Source organism: Gouania willdenowi, chromosome 15 (genome assembly GCF_900634775.1).
Source record: "Gouania willdenowi chromosome 15, fGouWil2.1, whole genome shotgun sequence".
NCBI classification, from domain to species: Eukaryota; Metazoa; Chordata; class Actinopteri; order Blenniiformes; family Gobiesocidae; genus Gouania; species Gouania willdenowi.
In genome coordinates, this window is record NC_041058.1 from 63,260 (window position 1) to 76,327 (window position 13,068).

The following is a 13,068-nucleotide window of genomic DNA, read 5'->3' on the forward strand; positions in this document are numbered from 1 at the left end:
CCCCTCTGTGCTGCAGGTTGAACCAGTTTGATTAGAAACACCTGGTGAACAGGTAAAACACTTTTAGTCAACAGACATGGACAGACTGATGGGAAAACTAGCAGAGAAAGTAGGTGAGTACTGACCTGTTTATAAAATATAGAACCTACAGCTGATTATTGATCTTTATGAACACACACACACACACACACACACACAGTTTAACACTGATTCGTAGGTTGAACATGTTTAACGTGTTAAATCATGTTTGCTGACAGTAAAACGTTAGAACTCACCTGTGTAACTGTTCATTGATCTCTAAATAATATTTAATGTAATATGATAATATTAATAGAACTCATACAGTCACTAAACACAAACACAGGAAGTGCCTCTAAAAGAAAAACAAAAGAATCTGTGACACATTTATTTTCATACTGAGATTAAAATAAAGCGACTATGAAAATAATGTATGTTCTTCTCCTTTTGTTCATAAACTGAATTACAAAATGATTCCAGAATATAACATTTTATCATCTGAAATATTCTAATTTATTAACATTATTCTGACACAATAATCACATTCTATTTGTTAAAAATCTATGAATACTTTGTTGTTTTTATTCTATTTGAATAGATTATTTAATCAATGATAATACAAAAGGTTCGTACGCCTAAAAATAATTCTGATGTTCAGAAAGTGTAGAGGTGTAAATATGAGGTGATGTACGTACGTTTCTACATCTATGATGCTTTATAACACTACCAAAATAATAACACATTAACACACTGTAGCATTTACAGTTTTTATATTATTTAATCTGTCTAATATGAGTCACACACATGTAGTTCACCTGTCAGAGCTCTGTGATCATGTGATCTACTACAGGTGGTCAGCTGACCTCTGAGTCACACACTATATAAACTGTTTATTCCACTTTAATCTGTTAAACATGTCTGTGTTGATCTAATAATTCCTGTTTTTCTGATCACTGCTGATCTAATTTACATATCATTTACAAATATAAATGAGGGTGTGGTCACATGTGCCTCACATGCAGTGATCCAGATGTTCTAATGAAGGTGATTGGTTCCAGTCCCACACAGTGTTGCACACTCCTCAGTAAGGACAGTAGCCATTGGCTGTCCCAAAAGGCACGAGAAGTTGCTAAACGACGTCATCGCTAATTTGCATAATTGTTTATTTGCATGTAATTGTAATGGACGCTGCAGGAAGAGATTAAAATAAATAAATAAAAAAACCCAGTAAATAATGTACGTTTAGAACTACAAATAATCTGTTGATTTTGCCATTGAAAGAAGCTAAAATAACTTCACTAATCAATCGATCTTTATTTGTATAAATATATATTCACAGAAAACAGGTCTGAACAGAGACGTCAGAGTCTGAAAAACATCAGAAAAGTTTTAAATAACACGAGGAAAAGTAGCTTTTGACAAAAACAGTCGCCAAGAAGATCTGAAAAGTCGCCAAGTTAGCAACACTGGTCCTAAGCTAACGTTTCATATTTACAAACATCAGTGACAGCAGCACAGGAACAGGAAGTTACCTTAGAGGGCGGAGCTTAGTAGACGATGACGCTCATTCACACATCAAAGGCTTATTTTCATAGAAAATGTATTTCACATTTTACACGTTTCACAAATACACACACCTATCATCACAACCAGTGGGCGTGTACTGTAGCTGTTCCCACTCAACGTTCTTGAAGCCAAAATATGGCGCTGCCATCTTGTATGTTTGACGTCATTTGGAGGCAGAATCTGCACAGTAGGGTCCAGTGGGAGGAGCCCTGGTAATATGCCCCACCCATTTAGCATACTGCCCTGATGACTTACACAGCCCAGCTACACCATGAACACAAGTATCTTTACCACTTGTTCAGATCATAGAGGTTAGAACAAAGCCACCATATGTCTACACTAATATCTAGTTTAATGACGTCTCAGATTTCCTTCACAACGTAACTGATAATCACAGTGAGATACGCAAGATCCACGGCTGTCAATCATTGTCATATATGACGTCAAATCACATTTTTTAACCTCAAATAACTGATTTAAAACAAAGTTCACAGAAAAATGAGAACTAGAACATAATGTATGTTGATAATAACTAATGATCAGAGTTTAGCTTTGGAAAAACATGTGATGAGTATTTTAACTTTACAGTTTGACCCACATCCTATCTATCACTGAGGAGGCGGGGTTTATGACCTATACTGCAGCCAGTCAGCAGGGGGAGCTCTAACAATAAGAGCTTCACTCCACCAGGAGTTTGTCCCGTCCTTTCTTTTTACAGACTATGATTGCTACGTGTGTGAAACAAGAAATCAAAGTTATTGATTCTTCAAACTCCTGGTTTTGAAGTTAAAGTTTCTTGTATCTCTGTCTTAAACGAAAAATTTCTAACTTTGTTTTTTACTGTAACTGTACATGATGCCCCGCCCACAGGAGACCATGTGGAGGACATGGTGAAGTCTGCGTTTGGCTGTAAGGAGGAAGAAGAGGAAGAAGAGAAGAAGAAGAAAGGAGGCTTTTTCTCCATCTTCCACAGAGACGACGACGACGATGATGAAGAGAAGAAGGGGCGGAGCTCGGACAGGAAGGACGATGAGGACAAAGACCACATGTTCTCCTGGTTTAAGAAGGACCAGGACCAGGATGACAAGCTGGACAGTCACGGGTTCCAAGGTTTGTGGCGACCACAGGGAGGAGCTGAGGAACCACAGGGAGGAGCTGAGGAACCACAGGGAGGAGCTGAGGAACCACGGGGAGGAGCCGAGGGGCTGGGGGGTGGAGCTATGGGAGCTGATGATGGAGCGAAGCCAGTGGATGATGGAGGTGAGTTTATGTTCTCTTTATTTATTTAAAGACAAACAGCAGGAAATATTGTGTTCACACATTAAATAAAGGGAATAAAACAAACACACACTGGGTTTAATGGGAGGGAAGATACACAACCTGTGTGTGTGCATTAAAGGTGTGTGTGTGTGTGTGTTTCAGATCTCCTCAAAGATCTGATGGACGTAGCCAATGAAACATGTGGAAAGTGACCATGTGACCCTAAGTGACCAAATAAAGTGTGAAGTGTGTGTGTGTGTCACAGCTCCAGGCTGATCACACTGATCTCCTCATTGATTGTCTCATTATTGTAGTCATTGATGAAACTGCTCCTCACGGTGAGCGTTAGGCTCCGCCCCCTGGGGCGGGTCAGCAGGAGGAGGAGCCTCTCAGCTGCTAGCTGAATATTCTTCACTTTAGAGCCTGGAGCTGAGGAAGAGCACATTATTATTATTATTATTATTATTAATAATAATAATAATATATTGTGTGTTTTTTACCTGAATTGTGCTGCAGTGTGTTTGGTTCAATCTTGAGGATCTGCTGAAGAACGTCAGAAGGAACCTGGACACACGCCTGAGTTTGGCCACGTCCACGCACGATCAACATGCTGGGTCTACACACACACACACACAGTAACAGTGTACACACACACACACACACACACACAGTAACAGTGTACACACACACACACACACACACACACAGTAACAGTGTACACACACACAGTAACAGTGTACACACACACACACACACAGTAACAGTGTACACACACACACACACAGTAACAGTGTACACACACACACACACAGTAACAGTGTACACACACACACAGTAACAGTGTACACACACACACACACACACAGTAACAGTGTACACACACACACACACACACACACACACACACACACACACACACACACCTGTAGTAGCAGCGTACGTCCCTGTGAGGCAGACACAGGTAACAGGGCTCATAGATGTGGTTGCAGTCGGTAACAAGCTCCACCCCACAGCGTCCACAGCCCAAATACGTGATGTCTCCGCTCAGCATGGCCAGGATGGTGTCCAGTGAGGAGGAGGAGCCTAGAGGCTCAGGTGCATCATGGGATACAATGAAGGTGAAGGAGATGAGCTGCACTCTGAGGGTGGCCTCACCTGGACACCAATAACTTCATCAGTGACATCATCTCTGGCTGAGGCCAACGCCCACTTACCATTGAACCTCTGAGAAAGCAGCGTGTCCACATCCAGCTCCACAGCTACGCCCCCTGCCTCCACCGGCCAATGGAAGGCCAACGCTCGGCAGTCGGTGGGATCCAAAGCACGGAGAGAACTCCATGGAGTGGAATGGAGCTCACACAGGTCAGAAGTAACACTGGACCTCACCAGGAGAACCTGCAAGTCCCACACACTGCCTGGGGAGGGAGGGGCTAGAGGTTAATGTGTGTTACCGTGTGTGTGTGTGTGTGCGCGCGTTAGTGTGTATATAATGTGTTGTGTGTATATATAATATGTGTGTGTGTGCGGGGCCATGAGGGGTCCGGGATGGGGGTGGCTACTGCTCGGGGGCGGCGCTTGCGTCCCGGGTCGCTGGGGAGTGGGAGGTTACTGTGTGTTGCTCCGCCGGCTCATCTCGGCGCTTTTTGTCCCCTGGGGCGCACCTTCACGGGGGATGTCACTGGCACAGTGGGCTGAGTCAGGCTCCATCCTGTGCGGCTTCAAGAGGCTGTGCTATGGGGCCTCGGCCATGCCAGGGCCTCCCCTAGGGTCGTGCTGAATGGGCGTTTGGGGGTGTGGCCTGTGGCTTCCAGCCTGGCTGATCCGCGTCAGGAGTGGCTGGTCTGCTGGCTGGGTGCGCCGGGCCCCGTGGGCGCGATACCTGGGCTAGGGTGTCTCGGGGGTGGGTTGGGCCTTTTGGGGCACGCTCTCCTACTGTCTGCTCGGGATGTAGCCTCGGTCCGGTGTAGTGCCGCTCTGCCTTGAGTGGGGCGGGGCTAGTGGCCTGGGGCCTGCTGTCCTCCGGGCCGTGCTGATTGGGGGGGGGTCTCATGTCGGCATGCTGGCTCTCTCTTCATTGGCATCCTCATTCATTATGCACCTTTAAGCATATTTTAATCCTTTGTTAACCTTGGTCTTGTTTTGTTATGTTTAAGCCTGGTTTTGTTGGCATTAAATCTTGCTTTGTGCACCTTTAAGACAGTGTCGCGTCCCACGTTTGTGCCACTGCGTCAACAAGCCGTAACAAGTTGGGGGCTTGTCTAAAACATTCTTGCTCGCCACAAACGTGGCGAGTTTGTTAAAAAAATAATAATATTAAACCTAGTTGTGCTTTGGTTTACTTTTCTGCCGTATTTCTTTATTCATGGTGGTGTGGAGGTGCGTGTGTGTCCTGTGTGATGATTGTTCAGGACTATGCTGGCTTGTGATTGGTTGGTTGGTTGGTTGGTACCTGGGGATTCCCTGTGACGTCATTTTCCTTATATGGACAGTTTGTAGCACTCCTGGGAGATCTGGTTTGATTTACATCCTGTCCTTTGTCTGGGTTTTATCGGCACCGTCCATGGTGTTTGTCGGCTTTGCTGTTTGTAGACTCAGAGGTAGGTATATGTCTGTAATGTGTACTGTTATTAAAAGTGAGGATTGTCCTTGTTGGTCTAGGCAGTTTTAGCGTTAGATTGCTGTTCGGGTGGTTTAAGTAAGTGTGGGTTGTAGCATCCTCATTCCCTTTCATCGGCCGTTCTCGATCACTGAGAGTAAACACATAAGATCCCACCGCCCCACTGACGGTATGTTTCTGGTGAGATGTCAAACTCCGTCAACAGGGCTGCTCTCAGGTCTGGGTAGCAGTGGGCTCTCTCTTCGTCCATTGAAGTGTAGGCCTCCAGTGCCTTCCTGGTCAATAATTGAACAAGTCGGAAGGCTCATTCACATTCAGGCCACTTCCAAGTCTTAGCATCCATCACCCATCTGATACTGAGGAATTTTAGGGTCTTGATAATACCTCAATTGCTGATGAGGTCCACTGCTGGAACTCTGCAACTGAAAGGTAACAGTCTCTACGGCCTCAGATGGGGACCTCTGATGATGTTGGTGTGCCGGTGTTGGCAGGTCTAGCCTTGGGCTGCTCCCTGTCAAGGTGCTAGGAGTGGCAGCAGGTGTTGCCGGTTCGGAAGAGAAACCCTTAGGCCCCGGAGCTCTGCTATCAGGCCCTCCTCTCCTCTGCTGTGCAGCCATAAAGGCTCTAATCATGGTAAGCAGTTCACCTCCCCTGGGCTGTTTGCTGTTTCTGGGACATTGGCCCCTGCTGAGGCTGATCCAGGTCTGGGCTCATTGGCTTCCTCCTCTCCTGTCGACATTACCTCCCAAGCTGGATCAGTCCATTCTGATTCCTCCTCCAGCTGCTCTCTCTGCTGTGAACGTAGTCCTGTGTGTGTTCTTTTGGGCTGGATAATCTTCTTGTGACTACCCATCCCACTTCTGACACCATGTGTGACGGGGTCCTCCCAAAAACACTCCAAAGAGTGGGCAAAACACAGGCATAGTCAGAAGATTTAGTGATGTTGAGTTTATTTACAGCCGTCCTCCAATGGTGTCGCACAAGAAAACAATGATGAAAAAAAGACTATTTACAATATTTACAATTAAACAAAATGAAACAGGTTGAATAAGAATCCTTCCATGACTCATCAGATCAACTCAGTCATCAAACATGGTGTAACCTGTTCTGTAAACCAGAACCAACTCCTCCCACTAGGCCATAGCAGCCTGTACTTAAAGCAAAAGCCCCTCCTACTGGGCGTCATCAATTTCCTGATTTATTTTCCCCATAGAATAGTTTCTTTTAAATAAACCATTCCAAACATTTTAATCCCCATCATTAATTTATAGGTTTTTAATTACCTATTTTAAATTAAATCAAAACACAAAATAAGTCTATTTTCCCACAGGAACAATTAATATATCAATTACCTGCATCATGTGACCATTCAGTGGTATCAATAAACTATAAAAAAGGCAGAAGTGATGAGCTCCGTTTCCTCATCCATACATGGGACGACTGAGGTCAGAGCGTTTTGAATGTATGTTTGAACATCTAGAGCTTCTAAGTGTGACCCATGGTTGTTCTATGACTGTGGAAGGATTATTTAACTGTGTTTGCGTGTGTGTGTGTGTGTATAATGTGTGTGTGTGTGCGTACCTGTGTTCACAGTGAACCCACTAACCCAGTCCACTGAACTGTTCCATAGAACCAGCGCCCCCTGCTGACCATCAGCCTGCTCCACTGTAACCACAGCGCACCTCTGTAGTCCCGCCCTGCTGGTAGACTCCGCCTCTGAACGCCACACTGACACACAATAACATACAAACACACACCAACAGACCTCAGTGAAGTTAAGTGTAGTCTGGACTTAAGTAACCCTTCCTCTAGGGGCACTGCTGAGCTATAATTACATATACCTGTAGATCCACCCTGGAGTACCTGATACTTATTAGAATCAGAATCAGCTTTATTTGTCATTGAATATGTTACAGAGCAACAGAACAATGAAATTTCCTCACATATAACATGGGAGGACAGGGCGGGAGAACTGTGGGCCTCCACAAGGACAGCGCCCCATATTTAGATGAAAAGTGGGAGGAGAGGTGAGGGGGAAAGGCAGGTTCTAAACTGACTTCCTTATTGGGGAGGACAGTATAAAACTAGGAAAAAACCTCCTGTGCACCAAACACAGCCTGGTGTAGATGAGACAACCTTGAGCGGTTGGCTTTTGGAGCCAAAGATAAGCGATATGTTTTCGATTCAGGCTAGCTCAATAGCCTTTAGTCCCGGTTTCTCAGCTGGTAATCCAATAAGGTGGCCTTTCAACTAGCAAGTTGAGCATTCAACCAAGATCTCCAAGATCGAATCAATTCTGTGTAAACGTTCCAAAGCAGCCTCTTGCTTGATTTTGAGATCATTCATCACATGAGTCTGAGTGTTGAGAGCCCTGCTCCATCCTTCAGAAATAACTGGCAGCCTTCCCAAAACAGCTGCCAATGTAATACGGACTTTGCGATAAGTCAGAAAGCTGCCCGCTCCAATCAGCAGCATGCCTGCTACCATAATTCCAATGATGTACAAGTCTTCCACGGAAAAAATCGACAGACGCACAACTTGCCCCTTGTTCCAAGGGTCAAGCACATATCCAGCCGCAAATGTACCGCTCGGACAGGCGGGCCCACCACTACCCTTTCTTTTTGGCAAAAAAATTTGGTCAATTGCATTGAGAGACTGATCAATTCCATTATTCCAGATTTAAAATGACCCTATTAGATTCATAGACAAAACAAAGCAGCAACAAGGACAGATAAGGGTGGGAGACAGGGAGCAGAGAAAAGGTGACCGCCCTCACCGAGAAGCAGACTATCATTACTATTACTACTGTCCCTCACCTGAGCACAGGTGTGTGTGTGTGACCCTCAGCACAGCGTGGACCAGTGTGTTGACTTTGAGTGACCTCAGGCTGACGTAGGTCACATGATGCAGGCTGCGCTGAGGCAGAGACACCAGCAGGGGGCGTTGTTTACTGACTGACCTCCATAGACACGCCCACCGCTCAGAGTCCACCTGCTGGGACACTGACATACACACACACACACAATTATATACACACACAGAGGGACACACACAGGTACACACAGCTGCTCTACCTGTCGGGGGAGCGGACCCTGTTATCTGGCCCAGGTGTAACATTTTACAGCTGAAAGTCGACTGAAGAACCAACTCAGACCTCCACTTGTCAGCACGCACACACAGACCTACAGAACAACATAACAATTACACAACACAAAGTGTCACTTTATCAGACCTGGATCAGAACCAGAACCCCATCATGGACCACACCTGCCACTATGATCCATCTATCATAGGGCTTCAGTCAGGTTAGCAGCAGAGAGAATCGATCACGCCCTTTGATGAGACGTGTTCGCTGTGATTTGGCTCAGAAGAGTCATAATGGCTGTTATGACACAGTCTGTCATTAGACTAAATGGTGGTTCCATTGCCGCTGTCTCCATCAGTAGCTAATGGAGGACACATGGTTGACACATGGAGGAATCCTGTATGCATTGTGCGTAAAATTTTTTTGAAGGTGTGGGGGGAAAAAATCCTCTCCGTTCCATTTCAAAAAAGAAATCTAAATTCAACCTCCCATACGGTATATTTTGTGAACGCTTTTAGATACTGTTTTCTCAATAGAGAAATAGTAACAAGTGTATGGACTTTATCTTGTGTTAGTGAAGATTTTTCTGGTGTTTTATAGACTCTGACATTAATGCATGTATCACTGTAGTTCAGCCCGTCGCTAGGCCCGCCCAGCACAAGCATTGTGCCCACTGACTTGTGACACGTAAGGTTTTTTTTTTTAAAATAGAATAATACCTATTTTTTGTTATTGTAAGTTTGCATTGATTATTATCATTAAAAATATAAAGAAACAATAGTGTTTGTGTGATCTTTATTTTATTGATGTAAATCTACACAGCAACAGCCGAGTCGAAAAGGAAGTGACGTCAATTTATTTAGCGCATATGTTTGACATTATCTACCTACCGGCGGTTAGGTGAAATATATTTAACCTAACAGACTACTACAAGCTATAAATATGGGCTTGTTCACAGCAATGATGCTATTGAACATTACATCACACTGTATAAAGACACTGCGTACAGAAAAAGGCTTTGACGCACTGTGGGAGCTCAGTTCCTCCAGGTACGGATGCTGATCTGATCCAGTAACAGGTACCGACCCTTGTTCATGCAAGGCCCTGCTGATTGAGTTAGCTTTGGAAAAGGAACTCATTCTGGTTTACCTCTGAGTGGAAGGAAATGTTGATGAAGAGGTTCAATGCATAGAAACACGCCTGGTTTACTGACACGGAATGAACTGTGTTTGCGTATGCTCGCACTCTCGTGCGGTGCTTTGATGGACTGGCATCATTCCAGGGGTAAACTAGACTAAGAGAGTAAAGTGGTAGTGACTGCAGTGTTATGCTTTGAGTCAGATCAATGCTGTGATTGGACAGGATTGGCTGAATAGCGTGGCGGTACCTGTGATAAACAAGGCGTCTCCAGGGTAAACGGTAACTGCCCAGAATGCCGCCCGTCTCCAAAGCACCACCTTCATCTCCACTGCTGATTGGTCTGTCACCACAATGGTTGCCACAGGAACCATGTTTCCCGCCGAGGGCCCGGACTTCACCTTCAGCCAATCGGAGCAAAGAAAAGTCAGCCATCAGGGTCCGATTGGACCTCAGGATCACCTGATCAGACTCACCTGGACCTCCTTCAGGAAACAGGGATGGACCGCCACAACCAGGACCGACACCCGCGTCCCGGGCAGGCTGCACCGCTCCAGGAGGGTAGGACCAGACCTGGACCCCTCACAGACCACCAGATTCTCAGAGGGCGGGGCCTTGGTGGGTGGGCTAATGGGGGTGATGATTGTGGGGTCAGTGGGGGACCTGTCGGAGGTCCTATCGGGGGACTTGTTCGGGCAGTCTTTAGACTCCTGAGAGCAGAGGACCCCGTCTGGGGTCGCTTTCAGGATAATGCCTCCTTGTGTAGCGATTGAGGGGGAATGGGCGGGGCTTAAAAGCTTCAAGGTGGGTGGGCCAAGGTTCAAGCTACCTGATTGGACAGAAGAAGAAATTTGTGTTCCTGTAGGCTGGATTTTCTCTGGGCTGGGTGCAGATGGGACAGTCTGATTGGCCCTCAGAACCAAGGCCTGACTCAGAGTCCAGGTGGTGAGGTAGTGGCTCTGCATGGACAGACTAGGATCCAAACCAAGACCTAGTCCAGTGTCTGCAGGGAAGCAGCTGTCCAGGAATCCGTGATGTGACGCTGACCCCAAATCGTTGGTTTCCTCCAGTGGTCCGGCCAGTCCAGGCTTGGTTTCTCGATCCACTTCAGAGCTTGTTAAAAGGTTCTGGTCTGGAAGAACCACCTTGGACAGGTGGACTTCTGCAGAAGCACCTGAATACCAGAAAGATGGTGTCTGTGTGTGGTCATTACAGACTTTAAATAACTGAGCAGAGATGATCAGAACAACCAAAACTAGCAGCAGAACTAAAGTGAGACCCACCTGAAGGTCTGAGCCGTCCATCTCTCCAGCAAAGGTCCAGGTGGCCCCAGGGCTCAGAGTGCTGGTTCAGTGGATCTGATCCAGGTTCAGGTTCAGACAGTAATACTGAAGATGGGGGCGGAGCTCCGAGGAAGACGTGGACTTTCCTCTTCATCATGTCTGCAGACCAAAGAGTTACTGAGTTTAAGGATTCATCAGAAGGTTGTTGGTTCTAATCCTGGTCCATCTCTGAGGGATGTGATCCAGTCTCTAACTGATCATGTTGGATGTCACTATGGATCAAAGCTTCTGATCAATGAAATGTTTGTTTATAAACATTGTAAATAAAGTGTTCTCAGTAGAACCAGGCTTATGGTTTAAACCTGGTTCAGCTAAGTCGTCCGTGGCCACGCCCCCTTTTACCATTTCATCAAATTCTTCTCAGCTTGAAGCTCCCCAGCTGAGCCAATCAGCTGACAGTGTTTATCTTAAATACACGTCCTCATAACACCCACAAAATCTATCACAGATTTAATGATTAGAGAGTGACGGCGCACGCACTGCAGCTTTTATGTTTAAACAGCCAATAGAAACCACTGCTGAGACCAACAGGAAGTGACATCATCTGTTACTGAGCAGTGAAAATAAAGTTGTGGTTTGAACAATTTAAACGTAGTAAAGAGTTAAAGATGGTGTTATTTAGTCAATTTATCATAGAAAAAACTGATCATGTGAGTTTGATAGTGTTTAACACCTGTCAGCGTTTATTAAAAGAGATGATGTAATTCACAATTAAATAATATGTAATTAATGAGACTAGTGAGTGTTTGATGAACTCAGTACTAAACATGAAACTCAAATGAACGTAGGGATCAGCTCAGCTGTGTGCACTGATGGATGTCACGTCCAAAACTGCTCCTGGTGCAGGTGAGCAGCGTGCACGGATCAGATCACCTCCTGAATAGTGATGCTGTTTATGGAGTTAGTCATAGGGAGCCTTAGTGCTCCGCCCTGTCCCTGAAGCCCCTCCCTCTCTGTATATCCACAGCTTTCTCATTATTAACTCTGATCAATAAATAAACACATTTATACGTGTGGTAAACAGAGGTGATGATACACACGTATATATTATATATTATTACTGATGGTTTAAACACATGGAGACTGATTACAATTAAACTCATAACATGGTACACATTAAACATGTAATTAACTATGATTCTGGTCATTTGTATCAATTTATAATCTTAATTAAGCATTTACCATGATATGTTAATATACCGTATTAAAGCGGTTTTTAAAGTATAACAGAAGTCTTCTTTAATAATGATGACGTGGTTTCATGACAGTGACTCAGCAGATTAAACCTGGTCAGGAGCAGGTTTGACCCACGGACTGTGTTACTATGGTAACCAAGGTGTTTTCTTGTTGATGAAACTGCTGTTCTAGTTAGAACCAGGTTTAACAGAGCCGGACTCAGATTAAACCTGGACTAAACCCTGAACCCTGGGACTGCAGCACCTCTGAAACAATCAATCAATCAATACATAAATCAATCAATCAATCAATGATTGTTGTTGGTAAACAATAACTGATGTCTGTGTGTGTGTGTGATAAAGCTCTTAAAACACAGTTAGTTAATAATTACTACAGTTTTAAACTATCCTTTGATCAATATTTAAGACGGTAATGTTTGAGTTTACTAAATAAAAGTGGGGCTTTTATTGTGAAAGAACCTCGGAAGACTTGTTTATCCGGCTGTGTTAGCCTGATGCTAACAGGTGAGGCTAACGGCTTTAAACAGAACGCTGTGTGTGATGTTCGAGCCATAAATTAAACTATGTGTAGCTAGTTGTTATTTAACGTTATTTACGGAACTCTTTAGATGATTTTCGCAGTGTTTTCGGGTGTGACTCACGCGACGTGGATACCCTGATGCGCCTGCGTGTCTCCTCTCCGTTGAAGGGGGCGGGGCTTGTCGGCCGAGTTAGTAAATAAAGTTTGACTCATTTTATGAATCATTAGAAACATTAAATGATAATTATAGTATATAATATAATGATATAGTAAGTGATTCATGATAAAAACTCTGTTTATAAAGTGTGTGTGTGTGTGAGTGTGTG

At 44.7% G+C, this 13,068-nt stretch overlaps 2 protein-coding genes across 7 annotated transcripts in view; one reads left to right on the plus strand and one right to left on the minus strand.

Moving 5' to 3' along the window:
• Positions 1 to 3,139, plus strand: LOC114477045 (pheromone-processing carboxypeptidase KEX1-like). 2 transcript variants are annotated; one of them, XM_028469116.1, is made up of 3 exons: positions 1 to 113; positions 2,455 to 2,844; positions 3,007 to 3,139. In XM_028469116.1, the coding sequence occupies exons 1-3, from the start codon at positions 77 to 79 to the stop codon at positions 3,054 to 3,056; spliced, it is 477 nt and encodes a 158-aa protein (XP_028324917.1). In that variant the 5' UTR covers positions 1 to 76; the 3' UTR covers positions 3,057 to 3,139. The 2 variants fall into 2 exon arrangements, with proteins under 2 accessions (XP_028324917.1, XP_028324918.1); XM_028469117.1 differs by having other exon boundaries at positions 20 to 109.
• shld2 (shieldin complex subunit 2) overlaps positions 2,708 to 13,068 on the minus strand; it is a 10,573-nt gene continuing 212 nt past the window's right edge. The window contains exons 1-11 of one of the 5 annotated variants that reach the window (XM_028469112.1): positions 12,864 to 12,987; positions 10,967 to 11,125; positions 10,160 to 10,857; positions 9,934 to 10,084; positions 8,536 to 8,643; positions 8,278 to 8,463; positions 7,043 to 7,189; positions 4,059 to 4,259; positions 3,768 to 3,999; positions 3,345 to 3,460; positions 2,708 to 3,273 (exon numbers count right to left, since the gene is read on the minus strand). In XM_028469112.1, coding sequence (XP_028324913.1) covers positions 3,104 to 3,273; positions 3,345 to 3,460; positions 3,768 to 3,999; positions 4,059 to 4,259; positions 7,043 to 7,189; positions 8,278 to 8,463; positions 8,536 to 8,643; positions 9,934 to 10,084; positions 10,160 to 10,857; positions 10,967 to 11,123 — 2,166 coding nt within the window. In that variant the 5' untranslated portion in view covers positions 11,124 to 11,125; positions 12,864 to 12,987 and the 3' untranslated portion in view covers positions 2,708 to 3,103. Of the gene's footprint in view, positions 3,274 to 3,344; positions 3,461 to 3,767; positions 4,000 to 4,058; positions 4,260 to 7,042; positions 7,190 to 8,277; positions 8,644 to 9,933; positions 10,085 to 10,159; positions 10,858 to 10,966; positions 11,126 to 12,863; positions 12,988 to 13,068 lie in introns of those variants that run through there. The other 4 variants (XM_028469110.1, XM_028469113.1, XM_028469111.1 and 1 more) reach the window with 4 other exon arrangements.